At 34.9% G+C, this 20,601-nt stretch overlaps 2 protein-coding genes across 2 annotated transcripts; both read right to left on the bottom strand.

The window, feature by feature from the left end:
• Positions 1-9,274: 9,274 nt before the first annotated feature.
• LOC142630550 (uncharacterized) lies at positions 9,275-10,890 on the bottom strand. Its single transcript, XM_075804550.1, has 3 exons — positions 10,114-10,890; positions 9,583-9,832; positions 9,275-9,408 (listed from the first exon to the last, which is right to left on the bottom strand). The coding sequence occupies exons 1-3, from the start codon at positions 10,888-10,890 to the stop codon at positions 9,275-9,277; spliced, it is 1,161 nt and encodes a 386-aa protein (XP_075660665.1).
• A 3,947-nt stretch (positions 10,891-14,837) lies between these two features.
• On the bottom strand, positions 14,838-15,299 carry LOC142630535 (uncharacterized). The gene has a single exon (XM_075804527.1). The coding sequence runs from the start codon at positions 15,297-15,299 to the stop codon at positions 14,838-14,840; it is 462 nt and encodes a 153-aa protein (XP_075660642.1).
• Positions 15,300-20,601: the final 5,302 nt, after the last annotated feature.

Below are 20,601 nucleotides of genomic sequence, written 5' to 3'. Positions count from 1 at the left end.
ATGAAAGCTAAGCAGAAAAAAGACTGAGATACAAAAAAGATGCATCGGATCATGAAATTTGTTGAGAAATTATCTTAGGTGAGTGAAAAATTACAAAGGAATCTATGTTTTTGTTTCGGGCCAGTATCCCTTTTTCAGCTGAAATCCGGTATTTCTACCAGTATAGTCGAAATGCTCCCAGTACTGCCAGTATTTAAATCGGTACGAAATGAGGACGTTTTTGTACCATTCCAGGCACCGGTACAAAAAATATTGTCCGTATTGGCTGGTACGGTACAAAACTAACTACCTAGATTTGACTTGTACCATAGTATTTTATTTAAGAAAATCTGGATACATGGCCCAAAGTTATTGGCACTTAAGGAAAAAGATAATATGACAAAATTACCCTTCTCACTTTAGGGTAAAATCTAACCTTTCTCCAAAGCCATGAAAACCCAACGAGTTTTTTTTTCTTCAAAATAACACTAGTTTTCAAACAATTTCGTTAGTTAGCACATTTTCAAAACTATTTAGGAAACTAACATCTTAAGTGTAATAAACTCGAATTTGGTATGCTAAATCGACTATAATGAACTCGATTTCAACAAACTCGAGTCCATTAGACTCGTTCTCTGTCATATTGAAATCGAGTCTTATGGACTCGATTTCTTTTAAATTCCCAGCACTTATACTTCATCACAGTAGCAACTACACTTCTTCCCCTCTTCACTCACTCCATCACAGAGCCTATCTCTCTACGTCTCTCACTCACTCCATCACAACAGCAACTACAATCTCTCACTCATAAAGACAGAAACCCACAAAGATAGAAACTAAGAAGAATAAACCCAAACCACAAAGACAGAAACAACAAACTAGAGAGATCAAACCTAGGTGGCGATGGCAAAGGTTCTAGGAGGCGGCGGTGTTTGAACCCAAGCGGAGGTGGCGAAGGCTCCAAGCGAAGGTTTTCCTCTGATTCATTCATTTTCTTCTTTGGGTCTTTGGGTTTGTTCCTTCATTTTCTTCTCAGGGTCTTTGGGTTTGTTGATGGTTTGATTGAGAGACGTAAAGAGATAGGCTCTGTGATGGACTGAGTGAAGAGGGAATAAGTGTAATTGTTGCTGTGATGGACTGAGTGAGACACTGAGTGAGAGAGACGAAGAGATAGAAGGCTGGGAATTTAAAAGACTCGATTTCAATATGATAGAAAACGAGTTTAATGGACTCGAGTTTCATGCCTACGTGGTGTTGATATCGAGTTCAGTGTATGCTAAATCAAGTTTATTACACTCGATATGTTAGTTTCCTAAATAGTTTTGAAAATGTGATAAATTACGAAATTGTTTGAAAACTAGTGTTTTGAAAGAAAAAAAAAATCCAAAATCCAAAACCCAATGCCCAACGCCCAACGCCCAAACCCCCATAGCAGCAACCTCAATCAACGACTCCAAGGTGGTGACTAGACCGTGAAATCCCCACCCTAAACCAGCTAAAGGTGACCCCAAATCGTTAGGTGATTAACTCTCCATGGTGCGAAGCATGTTTAACGAAAGTGGAAGTGGTCTTCATGTTGTTTGGATCTGTCAATCTATCAACTAAGTCTAGGAAAATACTGAAATTAGTTCAAATCTAGAGTACTCGCATTGTAAGTTCTCCAATTCTTCTGACTTATTGCGGTATGTCCTTGAAGTGTGCAAAAACATTCTAAAGCTTTGTTGGTGCTTGTTGGCTGGCAGAAACAAGATTTGACAAAATCAACCCCATACCGACATACAAGGAACTAAAGTGATGGACTAATGGCACCTTAGTTATTGAGCAACTAAGTTTTCATGAAAAAAAAAAAAGTCACATAAAATCAAAGATGAATTTCCTAAAATTTTATCCAAACTTTTCACAATGACAAAAAGATTTAGATCAGCCATGCAAAAATTAGTGTCGTTGATTGTCGGTTTTGGGGTGGGGATTTCATGGTTGGGGACGCCGATTGGGTTCGCCGGTTGAGGTTGCCATTGTTAGGGTTTAGCGTTGGGATTTCTTAGTTGTGGAATAAGGTTAGGTTTAAGAGGGGCAATTTCCTCGGATTTGTTTTTTCCACGTGTGCCAATAAATTTGTGCCACATGTCCAAATGTTTTATAAATAAAATAGTTTGGTACAAGTCAAATACCACGCCAACACTCCATTAGGCCACATAGGATATAAACTAACAGATAGAAACAGAAGGACGAAAAATAGAACATTTTGCAAAATTTAATGACGAAAAACAAACTTTTGAAAATTTAGGGACGAATAACGAACTTTGATTAAAGTTTAGGGACGAAGATGATATCTTACCCAAAAAAAAAAACATATATATATATATATATATATATATATATATATATATATATATATATATGCAATCCTATTAGCTAACAAGCTGCACTTAAGTCTTAAAAAATAATTTTTTTTTTAAAAGGAAAGATTAAAACAACAATTATTTCTACTATTGATAAATAAAACATAAGATTTTTTTTCTTTAAAAAAGAAGAAGAAGATAACACATCAACATGCTAGCAAATAGCAACAAGTGTTACGAGCTCATCGAGGAATCCATTAAAAGAACAAAACAACAGTGCCTCTTTTTTGATAAACAAAAAAAATAGCAGCACCTCAAATCCTTCATAAAAATACATATTTAGAGTTCATCCATATGAGAAGGGTTATGAAATAATGCTCATTTTGGAATAGTTATGAAATAATGCTTATTTTGTTCCATTTCTTCTTAAGCATTCCAAAGTAACACTTATTCCTTCAATGAAATTGAGGTAAATACCATTTTTATCCCTGTTCTAAAAGAAAATAAATAAAGGTGAATGATATTATAGTAAAACTATTTTTTTTTTCATTATTTTTTAAAACTCCCAAATTCAATAGAGAATATGATGTTCTACTCCAATCCATTATTTTCAACACTCTTAAACATAGTGTTACCAAATTTTTGAGTGGATTTTGGATTCAAATTAAAACTTTTTAAATCAGTACACTTGTTCCATATTATTTAAGAGGGGATGTTGTGTGCTGTATAATTTATTCTACATTCTCTTAAAAGTTACCATGTCTTTTTAATAAAGTTTGTGGTATGTCTTTATGTTAGAATTTTATTCTCGCTCCCTTGTGTGAGTGTGTGTGCTTGTTTCTAAAAAAAACATTGTTTAAACAAAAAATAGAGATGCCATGCAAAGAAAGTGTTTGGTCAAGACCGTCCCAACCTAGAGAGAAAGAGAAAGAGAACCACATGTAGATCCTTCCTAAACCTTCACACACACACACCCACCTCCCCCCACCCTTTCCTCCATAAAAAAAACCCTATATTACAATTGCAACCATCCTCTTCCAAAACCCTAGGCTCAAATCAAAATCCTTGCAACAATTTCCCCCAAAATACCCCAAACAATACCTCTTTTCCCGTCATTGATATCCCGAACCCTTGTCCAAAAATGGCTTGACCAATGACAACCACAATGGTACTGGTCTAAGAGCACTAACTCAAGAAAACTGATATTTTCATTATCATCTAATAATGAATTGTGAGGTGGAGATTCAACTAAGATATGTCCATTTAAGGGTGGAAATTCATGTTCATGTGTCTTGTTTTTGTTGTATTGACTCATATTAGTATTTAACTATATAGTTCGGCATAAAACACGACATGTTTATTAATCGTGTCAAGATCCATCGATTTTAACACAACCTATTTATTAATCAGATTAATACGACAAGACTCACATAAGCTTTTTAATAAATAAGTCATATTAGGGGTGACACAACCCATTTGATGAATAAGTCATGTCATCACATTAACACGTTTATTTGACAAGATTAACCTATTAGTAGTTTTCATATTTTATAGAATGTATGAGTAAACAATTAAATTTCAACACAAATTCACCAACAAATAGAATACAATTACAACTATAAACTTTGAAAGGTAAATTAGTAAAACTGACTTTTAGTAAAACCAAACGGCATGAAACGGGTTTGTGCGTCAAACTCGAATTGACCTGTCTATTAAATGGATCAATTAATGTCAACTCAGATTTTACATGAACTTATTATGCTAAACTCTAATTTGCTAATTTTGTATCATGTTTGTATGTTGTGTACACTAGGGGACTTAGTGCTGGTTTGGTTTAACATTTTTGGGCAAAAAGTCAAGGTAGCATTTTCAAATTGGGGTTTTAGGGAAAGCTAGGCATTTGGTAAAAACTTGCAATAATGTTTTTTGTCCTAGTAAACGTAAAAAATCACATTTTTGCAATCCAACGCAAGAGATACGATACAAAAACACAAAGATCATAGTTGGGATTTTTTAGAGGAGTTGGTTTGGTTCTTGGAAGATGTTTGAGCATGAGCATGTTCGTGTGAATGAAATTAGAGAAAAGGAGAAGCAAAAAGAAGATAATGGTAGATGCTAGAGAAGATAAAGGTGAAAGAAGATAAGGTTATAGAAATGTGTGGTTGAGAAAAAAAAATAAGTAAAAATAATAACTAAATAAAGAAAAATAAAAAGTTTTAAGTAGGCCAAGGGGTTTACATGAATGTTGGATAAGAGTACGGAGAAATTCTAAATTAAAAAAAAAAAAAAAACTTAAGGAAATAAGTTTTGTCATTTAGGTAAGTTACACATCAAAAAGAAATTTTAATATGTGCTATCAAATACTCAACTATTTCAAAACTCATTTTTTAACGGTTTTTACCAAGATCCCTACTTTTTAGTTTTGAGAAAAGCCCAAATTCATAAAGCACTAATTAAAACCATGACCTTTTCAAAAATTTCAAAAATCACAGTTACAAAATATCATCTCATAATATGTCTCATTGTGATTAAATAACTTATAGTAACTTATTTAATTATGTCTCATTGTTAGTATATAATATTAGTTTTTCAAAATATCATCTCATAATATGCTAATATTATTATTTTTTGGCTAGCCTCATTTTTTTATTATTTTTTCTTTGTGTGATGATGCTCTTTCTTTTTTGAGTTTAGTGTAATATTTTTTTTCATCACAATTTGGTTTAAGTGTATGTTCAATCATATTATACAGTTGAGATCTACCAATATATATATATATATATATATATATATATTTTAGAGAGTTTCAAGTTTCAACCTATTACGTCCATTCCTAATATAGCTTTTTATCATCAGACCAAGACACTAACCGGATTTTGGAATAGGCGGGGATTGAACTCCAGATCTCTTATTCAACCATTAGAGATTTTTTACCAGTTGAGCTAACTGGAACCCATAAAGCAAATTGAAATATGATATAAAGAATATGAACCAAATATGTAGTTTACTTTTTTTATGTTTTAATTTTGTTGAATTACAGTTGTAACCTCATTTTTATTTTTATTTTTTAGTAATAAGAACTATCTAGTTAGATTAGAGATATTTTTGACATTTTTTTGAAATGATAACTAACTTTCCTAATCCTAATCTCTCTCTCTCTCTCTCTCTCTCTCTCTCTATTAGGGGTGTCCACGGGTCGGTCCGGGTCGGGTTTGTGCCCAACCCGAGACCGACCCGATAGAATTGGGTTGAACAAATATTGACCCACCGCCGACCGGCGAGGGAGTCGGATCGGTGCGGTCGGTTTTGCACCGGAAGCACGGTCGGTTCGGTCGAAACCGTCCATGGTGAAAAATCCTGCCATAATTGTTGATTTCAGGCGAAAAAACGTCAAATCCGACGGAGACTCACCGGATCTGGTGAGATCTCGCTAGAGCCAGTGAGATCTCACTAGATTTGGACAAAATATCACTCGATCTACTTGATAAGTCACCGAAATATGAAAATCTGGTGCCAAAATCTGAAAATTTGAAGTCGAGATCTGGAAATTTGAGGCCGGAATCTGGAAAATACCACCGAATTCTGGAGAAAGTCACTGGAATCTGGAAATAATTGCTGGAATCTGGAATTTTTTTCTAGAAATACCTAGTACATCGGTCGGATCGGGTTTTTTCGGGTTCTGGAGAGGAAAACCGAGACCGATCCGCCGCCTTCGATTTTTGAAACAACAGACCCGCCGCCGACCGGTGACTTGATCGGGTCGGACGGTTTTCGGGTCAGATCCGGTCGGATTCTTCGGGTGGGTCAGATCTCCGGATTGGATGGACAGCCCTACTCTCTCTCTCTCTATATATATATATATACACACACACACACACACAGCTAGAGCTGAGAGAAAATCCGATTAGATTTCAAATTGAAATTCAATTAGAGTCTAATTTTGCGCTGCATGTCCCATCAAATCTAAATTTTAAAAATTTTGAGCCAACTGAGTTAATTTTTACAGTTTAATTTTGTGCAACGTGTCCCATCTAATCTAAGTATTTTAATTTTTGTACCAAGTAAGTTAATTCAGTATAAAAAATGAGAAGTTCAATATAAATAAACCATAAAAAAGCTAATCATATGTCTAACTCTATATATAAAATTAGAGTAAAAGAGAGTTTAAATGATTTTATATTTATCAGCCATTTTTTGTATAACTAAAAATAATTCAAATTTATAAGTTATTTATGTAATATACCATGACTATATACGGTCCATTACTAACTAGGTAATATATATATATATATATATATATATATATAACTTAGAGAAAATTCAATTAGAATCAAAATTAGATTTTGCTTTTGTTAACTTTACATAAAAATTAAAAATTATAGATTTTTGCTGTTATTTTTTCTCTAAACTAATAAGCATATTTTTTATACTGTTTCTATTAAGATATTTTGTATGCAGAGATCTTGAACCTAAAAAATTGTAATTGTGCTTAATGTTCTCATGCGCTTATCCCCATTCAATTTAGGAGATACTATTGGATCAATCTATTCTTTTTATTTTGTGTTGTATTTAGTAAAATTTCATGTACAATGATTGTTATTTGATACCGTATATGTAGTATCCAATAATGATTTTCAAAATTATGTACATAATAACAATGTAATGAGAAATTTGGCATAACTAATATTATATATGAAAATTCAAGGAAAACCCATTTTAATACGTGTAAATGTTCTAGTTGAACTAATGTTCTATATGTTTAATAATTGAAGCTAACATCAATAACACCACTTCAATTTATCATTCTCATGTGTATACATGTTACCTAACCTTGCTGCCAGCTTCTGGTACTCCTTGTTTAGCTTTTCCTCTAGATTCTAGTGTGCCATCGAATTGGTTTGGTGTGTTGATATTAATGTTAGAAGAAAAATGCATAAATGAGTTTGATGTTGGGTTTGGTGTGGGGTTAAGAGGAGCAATTTCCCCCCTCCTCATCCCCTGGCTTCATCCCTGATTATAAGACAAAGTTACGAAGGTCACAAACTTGCTTTTGAAAGCATTTGAGTCACTTTTTTATTAGTCATCGCCATTGTAACGGTTTCAGAGAAGTACATTTCTTGATTAGTCATCAAGATACAAGACCCAAGTTTCTCGTACTCATGAGTCCGAAATCTTACAATTTTACTTGATCCAAGGAGATTCGGCCATGATCAGGGGCGGAGGTAGTAGGGGACGAGGGGAGGCAATTGCCCCCCCCCCCCCCCCCCCCCTTGACTCCATGAAAACAACCCCATAGTACTATTACTAAGATACATATTCAAATATTCTTAAGCAATTGACCCCTCTAACATAAAAGCAAAAAAAATCAAAGAAGCAGTCCTTAAAAGAAATAGACACCGAAATATAATAGAAAACTTCCTTCACCCACCAAACCAACATATCATTTTTTTAGAATTTACTTGTTACATTTGTTACCTTTGTCACTATTCAAGCATTTGAATTTTTTTTCTTCTCATAAATTAATATATATATATCATAGATTCCTAATAGTAGTTAAACGAATAGTGAAATGCAGTTAAAATTGTTTAGTCTTTTAGATAGAAATAGGATGAAGCTTTTTACTTTTTTCTTTTTTAGAATAAGACAGGATGAAGCTAAATTACCTAATAGCGAAGAACAATTCAAGATAATCTTTTTTTTTGTCATACAATTCAATTAGTGGGTCTCATATATATATATTAAAAAAATATTTAATCTTCTTATATTGTACCAAAAACCTAGAGCCTCCAGCCCTTCATTATATTTTTCTTCTCCTCTATCTCTTGACTTTTTAACGGTTTCAAAATATGAAAATTTTGTTATAAACTCAAATTTTAGATACTTAAAAGGATAGATACATAAATGTTGAATTCTACATATTTTAAGAATCAATCAAGATGGTGAAAAATATATATAATTTTACAGGCATTACTATTTACTATACTCTTAAGACTTTCAGATTTTTAAGTTTATTTTAATGAATCAATTAAATGTCTAAACTTTATGTATTTACATTACTCTCTTCTTTTAATTGTTAATAATTATGAACTTATTTTTGTTTCTATATTTAAATGATACAAAACATATACTTGTAATTACATTTATTTACAATTGTTTATTTATTTTGTTATTGTTAATTTGCTGTTGATTAAAATATTTAGAATATTTTTTTCTTTTAATCTTGCCCCTCTAAACTGAAATCTTAGCTCCGTCACTGGCCATGATGTTGTCAACACTCAATACCTTGGAATGAGATTGTTTTATATTGCAACAATTTCAACAAAATAGTTATATATTGTTTTATATTGCATCAAAATTTTTTATTACAACAAAACTCCGTTGCAGCGAAATTGTTTTATATTCCAACAAAATTCTATTGCAACAAATTTTTTGTTACAATAGTTTATTGCCACAGACTTTATTGCAATGGTGGGCAATGTAAGTTTTTCATCGTAAGAGGGGTTTATTGCAACAAAAAATTTTGTTACAATAAGGCTTTTTTCTCGTAATGATTACACATTTATGTCTAGCTGGTATCTTGTGTAGAATTAATTTTTAGGACAAAAATTATTAAATTTTTTTTTTTAGGAAAAGCACACACTTAATATTAATTAAACAACAATAGAGTTTACATCATGAAGAATTGCTAATTCTAAGAAACTAGGACAATTCTCCATCCACATACACTGATTAACTATGCCCTTGGAATACTTTGCTAACAAATGAGCTGGGGTGTTTGCATTTCGTTTTACATGAGAGAAATAAACATTATGGAATTTTAGAGAAGCTGAGCTAATACCCATAATCACCGCATCAATCGAGGCCAGAACTGAGGAAGAATGATTCAACGCCCTAGAGACAATTAATGAGTCACCTTCAAGAATGAAATCGGAAAAACCAAGTTGCTTCGCGAACTATAAACCAACTTCAACAGCTTTCGACTCTGCTTCAAGAGGTCCCAGTGGTGCATATATTTGTTTGCACATTGCTGCTACGAACTTCCCATTCCACTCACAGATTATGACTCCAACTCCTACTGAATTCAGTTCTGCAAACACAACCCCATCCACATTGAACTTGAAACTCAATACAGGTGGCGGAATCCATCTCTGAGTGTGCTAAACAGACATCTGAGTATTCGGTAATAATTCAATAGCAGCCTGATATGCCTCCAGGTACTGTACTGCCCATTGAAGAAGCAGTCTTCCATTTTTTCACATACCTCCATGTCGAATATCATTTCTGTTACTCCACATCGCCCACGCACAGGTCAACACTAGTTCAATATTTTCCGGTGAACTCATCTCATGCATCATTAAACACCATAACATCTCCTTGAAAGAACTGAACTGATTTATCTCATTGGGAAAAACCAGTTTTGACGAAGACCAAAGTTCCTTAGCTCGGGAGCATTTCCAGAAAAAATGGATTGAATCCTCATCCTCCATATTGCATCCATCACATATAGCCACCTGCAAAACACTTCTTTTAACAAGGTTAGTTTTAAACGGTAGAATATCTCGACAAGCCCTCCAAGCGAAGTGCCTTATTTTGTGGGGCACATTGATCTGCCATAAATGTCTCCAAAAGCACCTTTCTTGGCTGAATCAGAACATGAACCCGAGGATGCAAATAATGACATTTGAGAAGCAACCCAATAGGCATTTTTCACTGAAAAAATTCCATTAGTGCTTCAAGCCCAGATTTGTTTGTCTTCAGCCAGATGAGAACTTATAGGGATTGCTTTTATGACCTCTGCTTCATGCTGCAAAAACAAAGCATCAACGGCATCAACCTTCCATGAAGCTTCTTCCTTTTTTATCAATTCTCTAACCTTCATATCTTGTGGCATAAACAACCTGGGAGATGAAACCATAAAAGTTGAAGGCTTAGGCAGCCATCTATCACCCCAAATCCGAATTTTCTCACCATTACATAGTCTCCACCATAATCCTTGTTTAACTAGAGGTTGAGCAAACATAATACTCCGCCAAGTAAATGATGGATTATTACCCAAAACAGCCTGTGAAAACTCACTTGTAGGGAAATACTTAGCCTTTAAAACCTTGTACACCAATGAGTCATGACTTTGTTGCAGTCTCCACCCTTGCTTTGCCAATAAAGCTAAGTTGAACTCCTTGAGTTTTTTGAAACCCATGCCACCACTACTTTTCAGAGCACACAATTTTTCCCAACTCATCCAAACAATTTTCCTCTCATCATTTCTTTGTCCCCACCAAAAGTTACGAATCATACTCGTCAAATCTTCACATAGAGAATCAGGCAATTTGAAAACACTCATAGTATACGTCGGGATTGCTTGTGCCATAGCTTTTATCAATACTTCTTTCCCCGCCTTAGGCAATAACTTTTCTTTCCAACCAGCAAGCTTCTTACTTAATTTTTCCTTAATTGAATTGAAAATGTTTCTCTTATTTCTTCCCACCAATGATGGCAAACCAAGATATTTTTCATGGTGTTTAATCACTTGAGCCCCAAACCTATCTTTGATGATTTCTTGAATTTCCATAGAAGTGTTTCTACTAAAAAATAGGGATGTTTTAGCACGATTTAACTACTGCCCCGAAGCACACTCATAAACCCTCAACACCCTTTGAAGGGCATCACACTCCTCCAAGGAAGCTCTACAAAAAATGAAACTATCATCAGCAAAGAAAAGATGAGATATTTTGGGACCCCTATGACAAACCACAACGCCCCCCAACCTTCCATTCTCCACCTCTTTCTTAATAAGAGCAGAAAGTCCTTCCACACATAACAAGAAGAGATAAGGAGATAGCGGATCATCTTGCCTGATTCCCCTACTTGGAACAATATACCATTTAGGTTTACCATTAATCTTCACAGAATAAGAAACAATAGTGACACACTTCATAATCAAAGCACACCATTTATCATTAAAGCCCAACTTCTGCATAATTTTTTCCAACCATATCCACTCTATTCTATCATAAGCCTTACTCATATCAAGCTTTAGAGCCAAATCACCCACTCTTCCACTCTTCTTATGACTAATATGATGCATCATCTCATAAGCTACAAGAATATTATCAGTGATTAACCTACCATGCATAAATGCACTTTGGGTATCACTAATAATAGATGGAAGTACTTTTTTCAATCTATTAGTAATGGCTTTTGAGGCAATTTTATAAACCACGTTACAAAGATTTATGGGTCTATAATCAGTCACAGATTTTGGCTCTTTACATTTAGGAATAAGGACAACATGTGTATGATTAAAGTTTGGTGGAGTGATACCTAAATTGAGGAAGGCCAAAACAGTTGAAGTGACCACAACGCCAACTTTAGACCAAAAGTGTTGATAAAACAATGGAGGCATGCCATCCGGTCTAGGGGACTTCAAAGGGTACATTTGCTTCATAGCATTTTTCACTTCAACTTCTGTAAACTCCCTTACAAGTGCTTGATTCATCCTAGGAGTGACTTTAGGTTGAACTGCATCTAGAATATCTTCAAACTCCATAGGATCACTACTAGTAAAAAGCCTTTCATAGTATTGCAACATCATCTCCTCCACATGCTCATCTCCCTCCAACCACCTACCATTCTCATCCAACAAACCCTCTATGAAATTCTTTTCGTACCTTGCAGAAGCTTTCTCATAGAAAAATCTAGTGTTTCTATCCCCATTTTGCAGCCAATTAATTCTTGATCTTTGCCTCCACATATCATCTTCCTTATCCATCCAACAATTCAACTCAATTCTAGTGTTCTTTAAAGATCTTATCAAATTCGGTGTTGAAGGTTGCAGCTCTAACCATTCTAATTTTTTCTGTAATTCAGCCACTGTTTTACCCACATTACCAAATTCTTTGTCATTCCACCCCTCAAGTCTAGCACGACAACTCTCCAAACATCTATTAAGAACATCACCTGAACCTCCATGCAAACCATCATCCCAAGCTTCCTCCACAATAGCCTCACATCTTGGGTCCTTTAACCTCATTAATTCAAATCTGAAAACTCTACCCCTCCTCTTTTTTCTTGGTTTTGCAAACAACTGAAGTATAAGAGGGGAATGATCTGAAGCCGAAGAGGAAAGATGAGTAAGCTTAGCCATTGGGAATAAATGGAACCACTCCACCGTAGCCAAAGCTCTATCCAACCTTTCTCTGATTTGGGAACCATCCTCTTTTTGATAGAACCAAGTAAATAATGGCCCCGTAAACCGAACTTCCTTAAGACCACAACAATTAATGGTGTCAACAAAATACTTCATTTGCTGTCTTTTTTATTACTTCCCCCCTCCTTTTCATCCATGTTAGTAATTTCATTAAAATCTCCAACTGCTAACCACGGCAAAGAGGATGTCCCATGCAAGTATTTGAGTTTTTGCCATGACTCCCATCTCTTGTAAGTATCAGATTCACCATAAAAACCTGTAAGATGCCACCAACCAATACCATCCCCCCCATCTACCCATGCATCAGTATGTGAATGAGAATAAGTCTGAATATCAAGCCTAAGCTCTTTCTTCCAAAATAAAGCTAAACCACCACTACTTCCCCTACTAGGTAGGGGTGGCAAAATTTGACACGACCCGTGAACCCGACACGACACGATACGAAATTAGCAGGTTATGGGTTGAGGCTTAATGAGTTCGTGTCATATTCGGGTTGACACGACTAACCCGTTTAATAAATGGGTTGGGTTAGTGTTGAACACATAGAACCTGTTTGACCCATCTGACCCGTTTAATTAAATGATATTTTACCAATATACCCTTCAAACTCTAGGTATATAAACTTATTAGTTGTTGTGATTTATTTTCTTTGACATATTGTGATTGATTATTTGTGATATTGGGATATGCTTTAATTTTGAATGATTATTTGTGACGTAGTTACTCGTTAGTTCTGAATTTTATATTAAAAATATTTATTTGTTTGTTTTTTCATTAATTTTTATTTTTCATTTTGATAAAATCTGATAAACAGGTCGACACGACTGACCCGTTTAATAAATGGGTCGTGTTAGGGTTGAGAAATCTTGACCCGTTTAATAAACAGGTCGGGTTAGTGTTGACCTATGTAGTCGAATACTCATGACTTGACACGACACGAACCCGACACGCGAACACGAATTGCCACCCCTACTACTAGGCACAATAAATCCGTTTTTATATTTACACCAATCACGGACTTTTAGCATCCACTCCAAACCAGACTTTGTCTCCATTAAAAAGACAATGTTGGGATCTTGTTTATTGATTACCTTCTCCAAGGCACGAACTGTCCAATGGTTCTCAAGCCCTCGGCAGTTCCAACTCAATGGACTCATAATGCACGGTGGGTTGCGTGGCAACCTCCGCCGATGTAATCTGATCAACCCCAGAAAGAGTATGTAAACCTTCATTGTTACTCACCTTAGCTTTCTTTTTTGTATGTTCTGCCTTCTCTGTTTCACGTGAAAGAGCCTTGCTACTCCTCTTTGGACCAAGCATATTAGGAAGATGCAAGTCCAATGATGACCGTGGCTTAAATTGAGCCCGCTTCCAAGTTCCCTTCTTGAGTCCAACATCTCCATCAATAAGTAAATTAGCTTCCTTTGAAGTGGGATTTTTAATCATAACCCCATCTGATCCACTAGAAGATGGGTTGTGTAAGGTGATACTCCTACTCTTAGATCCACTCCTTTTGGGCCTGACTTTAGCCGAATTACTGCCCACTTGCCCACTGCCTTTTCTAACGTTAAAATCACAGTCAACTTCTTGAAGACACGAAGGAACAACTTGCTTACCTGTTGAAACACGGTTACATGCAGTTAAGTCTTCCTCCATCACCTCAATATCAATCAAACCCAAGTAAATATCTGTTTTATCCCTCAACTGCTCCACTCGGATAGATTTTAAATTCGAAAATATCGATTCAGATTGGATAGCTTGATCAATCTCAGAAATTATCTCCTCAAAATCAGAAGGTAGTTTCCCAGTGGATAATGCAACCGTTCCTACCTTCGTAGCCGTGTCTGTCACAGCACCACCCTTGGACGGCCCACCAACAACACCTCCACTGATGACTGGACACCGGTTCTCCTCCAATGCTACGCTCATATTAGTAATCACCGGGTTTACATTCTCCTTGTTCGACAGCATAGACAACCTTTCTCGGCTTGGACCCTTTTGCGAAGCCACCTCTCTTCTCTCAAAGTTGACATCAGTATTTGCAGCAACATAGTTCTTACAAAAACCTACCTTCAACCATTCACCATAAGGAAGAACTTGCTGATGGTCAACTTGAAAAGAACAAACTCTAGCCTCATGACCAATTCGACCACACTTGAAACAGAGCCCCACTAACCTTTCATATTTAAATCCAATAAAGACCTTATCACCTTCAGGAGTTGCAACAACACCACCTCTGCGTAACGGTTTCTCTAATGGCAATTCAACCTTTACTCTTAGAAAACGTGCCTGATCAGATGCAAAAGCTTTCATATCAACCTCCACAACCTACCAATATCTCTCCCAGACTCCACAGACAATAGATCAAAAGGAAGCCCCCAAATCTGTATCCACATTGTTATTGAAGTAAAGTGAACAGAATTTGCAGTCATACCCCGCTCCCACCTACACAACACCAACGGATGATCCTCAAAACTCCAAGGACCATTATCTAACACCCACTTCAACTGGCTTTCCATGGAAAATTTAAATTGAAATATACCATCTCCAACATCAACTATACGGACATCAGAACCCATCTTCCACATAGATCGCCGTAAAGCCTTGGCAGCATGTTGGTTAAAAGACCTATTTGTGAGAAATCTCCCCAAAAGACTGAGAGAGCATTCTTCCAACAACCTATCTCTATGCACTGTTCCAACCCTAATAACCTCTCCTTCATCTTCCATCAACTTAATGTTTTGTAGTTTTTCCACGAAATCTGAATCCATAGTTGAAAACGTAAAATTGAAAGAAATCTAATAAGACTAGATATCAGAGAAAAGACCAACACACTACTACGTCTCATTTTTATAACCATACATTAACATCTAAATCTTTCTAATTTGAAATCAAAATCCTAGTGTTTAACTTACAAGGTAATTTTTAAAGGGAAAATCCATTTAGATTTCAAATTAGAATTCAATTAGGCTGCGTTTGTTTCATATGAAAACCAATTTCGGAAAATATTTTACACAAATGTGTGTGTTTGGCACCAACTGAAAATATTTTACACTTTGACCGTAAAATACCCCTTCCCACCCGTAAAATCATTTCCGTTTTTATTTTTCCTTCAATTGATTTCCACTTCTCACACACTCTCTCAAAGGTTCTCACACTTTCCCTCATGACAGTCCAAGCTCCACCCTCTCCCTTACACCAAACGCAACTCCACTCTCTCCCTCACGCCAGTTCGAGCTCCACCCACAGTCCGACGAGCGCTGCTGATCCACCCACGGTGAGTTTCCTCCACTGTTTGAGATCATTTCAGTCCAATCCATCCTCTACAAAAGCCGATCCACACACCCCCGATCCACACACTTCCGACCCACCTCTACAAAAGCCGATCCACATCCCCTCAAACCCATCTAGCCAAAATCCACCCTCAAACCCATAAACATCCCAAATGCTACTCTCACTATCTCGGATCCAATCTCTCTCTCTCTCTCTCTCTCTCTCTCTCTCTCTCTCTATATATATATATATATAGATATATATATTTATTTATTTATAAAATTATTTATTTAAATACATATTAAATTATTTATTTACTTTTTTTAATTATCCATTTTTTATTTAACTAGTCGCTAACCCGTGCAATGCACGGGAAAGCTATTGGGTACGAAGGTTTAACATTCTCAATTATTTAATAAATGTATGAAAGACAAATTTAAAGAACAAATTATTCAATATTTCTAATTAATCAAGATGAACCACAACAATAGCAAATATGCTAACCCATCCAACAACAAAAATAAAACTCATAAGCTTAAATTATATCCGAACAGAAACAAACGGAAAAAAAAAAAAAAAAAGGTCTCATATTAATACAAAGAGAGAAACAAAACAAAAGGCTAAATGTAAATTAAAATTATAAAACATTAATAGTGGTCGTTGTAAACCACAAAACATATGCATAGCTATTTAAAATCACTACTATCAAAAGAACTGTCAAAAAGATAGCACTATTAATAAAATAAACAATCAATACTTAATATAAAATAATATAAATAATAAAATAAACAATCAATACTAAATATAAAATAATATAAATAATAAAATAAATAATGCAAGCGCATGAAGTTAACACTTGATGGACGTGGCAGAGGCATATACACTTAAATTTGAAATATTCACAGGCTTGATGGAATATATTTTGGTGGTAGATCATTGGAGCCATAGATTGAAGACTTCTTTTGGAACTATGTTAGTTGATGGACCGTTTTAATATTTTCTTAGGATAGTGAGTTTGGCATTTGTGGAACTCTTTGAGATTGTATTTGGAGACTTTATTGTTAAACTTTTTGTTGTTATGGAGTTCATAGGAAAGACTTTAAAAGTTTGAAGTTTATTGTGGATATTTAATTACGCTCTGTTCCATTATACTATTATTGATTATTTATAAGATAGGTTATGCATCTAAATCCTTGGTATGGGTTTGGGGTGTTACAGACCAAAAATGCGTCTGTTGAAAATGAGAGTAAGACATTTTCCAAAACTGATATTTGTAAGTCAAATTTTTTTTTTTTTGGTTAAATACTGAAAAGTTCACACACCATTAATAATAGTAGCAACAATAATAATGAAAAATTTCTTTACATACCTTACAATTGCTATTCTTCTCAGATTTCTCATTCACTTCCCTACTCTTGTCCTTCGCAACATTTTATTTGAAAATGAGAGTAAGACCTGCAAAATAAGTATTTTTAAGTTATTAATATGAAGAGAAAATAATGTAGAATATACAATATGACTCAACCTATTTTATCTTAAAAAAAAAATCAAAGACACTGAAGAGTATGTGAGAGTGGGTAAATAGTTGGTTAAAAAAGGTTTTTTTTTTTTGGGGGGGGGGGGGTGAGATAAGAGGGAACTTTATTGAAAATAACCAAACAATTTACAAATAAAAAGTATACCCTATTCAGCCACAGCCCAAACAGGGGAAAGACTACCAACATAAAAAACAAAAGAACCCATTCATGCCGAAAGTTTTTTTTTTTTTTTTGAAAAATCTTGGTTTGGCCGAATTAAGTTGTTCTATTGTGAAAAGGTTTTTAAATTCCTATACTATTCAAATTTCCCAAGTTGATTCCGTTTTTTCCTTCTTCTTTTTTTTTTTTTTTTTTCCTTCTCCACAGTTTATTAAATCTCTAATCTTTCTCTCTTTGTTTTTTTTTTCTACTCCTATTTTGAATTGCTCCCATCCACACATTTAACGTTTTTTTACTATAATGATCAAAGTATCACTACCTAGCAAATATATAACGAAATAAGATCACTACCTAGCAAAAGCAGCCAAGAAATTTAACTTTATTAATCTCTAGCAGCCAAGAAATATAACTTTATCAATCTCGATTAGTTGAATTAGATCACAAACGAAAGCCTAGCAAATATATTTTCTATTCTTTTTTTCTTTCAAGGATCTAATAAGCAAAAGATGGATTGCAAAATACTTACCATGTGTATGATGTGTGGTAAATCTTGAAGCCATAATTGGGTGATGCTACAGAGCGTTTTTCCTACGTTTGGAGAGAGAAAGTTTGCAGGAATGGTCCGTGAGAGAGGGATAGGTTTGCTAGGGTTTTTAGGTGGGAAGAAAGGAGTTATAACGTGAGTTTTTAAACTTGAGAGAGGGATAGGTTTGCTAGGGTTTTGAGGGATAGTTTTTTGAATCCTAACGTGAGTCTTCTTAATGATTATTATAGTCTAATTAATGATTATTTGAGTGTAAAAAAAATATAAATTAAAAATGCTAACGTGGAAGTGTAAAAAATATATAAATTAAAAATGCTAACGTGGAAAATTGTGGAGCTAGCAGAGCTTCGGTTATATATACATATAGATTATTGATTTAAGAAATTAACTTTTGTTTGTGTTAAAATTATATAGAAATAGAATGCAATGTGATTTGTTGGTGTAAATATTGATTGTAATGATATTATGTTATGTACGTTGTTGATGTTACAATTATACAGAAATATATGTGCCTAAAATTTGGTACTTGTTATCAATGTGATTTGTGAACTGTTGGTGAATGTATATGGCACATTGTGAATATTGTGGACATACTGCCATAATGGTTGTGTTTTTTCCCTTGATCTTGAATTGGGCTTGTTATAACATTTATGTGAATTTGGATGGTTTAACAAACTTTGAGCATGGCTGTATATACTGATTGTGTTAGAGATCACGGGTGCTATGTTGGTTGACAAGGTGTGCTCTGCCGTTTTCTGTTTATGGTTGTTTTTATATACTGTGTAATCACTAGCATGCTTGCTTACGTATCTCTTAGACCACAATATTTGTGATTTTTTAGATGAAGAAAAAAACCAAAGCAGTAGTTTTTGCCTCAGTTGCATCTATCCTCCTTGTGGGGGTTGCATTGGTAAGCAAATTGCAACGTAGACGACTGCCTAGGGCGCTTTATGTTAATCATGCAGCTAAAAGAGAGCATTACATAAATAGTATTTTGCATAGAAGTGAGAGACTTTGTGTGAGTCAAATTAGGATGAAGCTTATAGCTTTCCACCACTTATATCACATCCTCACTGAGGGGGAGCACATACGCCCAACTATTCACATGTCCATTATGGAGCAAGTGCTAATTTTCTTACACATTATTGGTCATAATGTGAGATTTCATGTAACTGGCAGTCAGTTCCATAGATCGATTGAGACTGTTCATAGATACTTCAAGGTCGTCCTTAGGAGGCTCCCGAAATTATATAGAGCTCTAATAAGACTGCCTAGCGAAGATACATCCCCAGAGATAAGGGATAGCAGAAGGTTCTACCCATATTTTAAAGTAAATATTGCGATTATATATATGTGTAAGTTGTGAAGATTTGTGTAATTTTAAACCATTATGTCTGTCGAAATTAGGATTGTGTTGGAGCAATAGATGGTACACATATTCGTGCATCTATGCCACCTGAAATATAAGAAAAGTTTTGTGGTCGCAAAGATGGAACCACGCAAAATGTGTTAGGTGCCATTAATTTTGACTTGAAATTCACTTATGTATTGGCTGGATGGGAAGGCAGTGCACATGATTCACGTGTGTTAAATGATGCATTTGCTAGGCCAGGGGGATCCTCAATTCTCGAAGGTATTATAGGATTACTTCGCCTTTTTGGTTTATTAATTTAATAAATTTTGTACGTTTTTCTAAGCATAGTAGTGATTTGGTTTTATTTTTGAATATATGTAGGTAAGTATTATCTTGGTGATGCTGGGTATGGTAATAAAAATGAAATTTTGTCACCTTATCTGAGTGTGCGATATTACTTGAAAGATTTTAATGATTGTCCTCCTAAGAATGAACAGGAATTGTTCAACCTCCGACACTCTTCATTGAGAACTACCATTGAGTGAAGGTTTGGAGTGTTGAAGAAACGTTTTCAAGTGTTGGATGCAGAACCATTTTGGCCTTTTGAAACCCAAGTGAAAGTAGTGTTAGCATGTTGTGTGATTCATAACCACATTATGGGGGTTGATCTTGCTGACTATATTATGGAAGCTGCAATGAACCAAGTAGAGTGTAATGGCTCCCAACAAGAAACACAGGCATGTCGGGACTCCATTGAAGACAGTAGAGTGTGGAATGCTAAGAAAGATGAGATATGCCAAGCTATGTGGCCTGATTATACCAGGAGTGGAAAGTAGTACTTTATTTAGATTTCTATGATTGTAATATGTACTGTATTTTTGTTTTATGTGTGGACAAGGTATTTATTATAGATTTCTAGTGGTGTAAGGATAATTATTTTCAACATTACATTGTTATTTCCATTAGTTGTTTCGTTCTGTTTTGCACATCTATAATCGTGGTTGTATGTGTGTTTGATTTGTTGTTCATATGCACAGTAATTACTAAATGCTACTCCCATTATTAAATGCTAGTCCCACTATACAATTATCATATGTAGTAATGTCGAAAGGGAAAGAGAAGGTGGGCAGTAAGCAGTTCCAGTGGTTGCCCCCAATGCACATGACCATGTTAACTGTACTTGCCGAAGAGGCCGTGAAGGACAA

Source organism: Castanea sativa, chromosome 1, assembly GCF_040712315.1.
Source record: "Castanea sativa cultivar Marrone di Chiusa Pesio chromosome 1, ASM4071231v1".
In the NCBI taxonomy this organism is placed as follows: Eukaryota; Viridiplantae; Streptophyta; class Magnoliopsida; order Fagales; family Fagaceae; genus Castanea; species Castanea sativa.
Note: the sequence above shows the minus strand (reverse complement) of the source record. Positions and strands in the feature narration are given on the sequence as shown.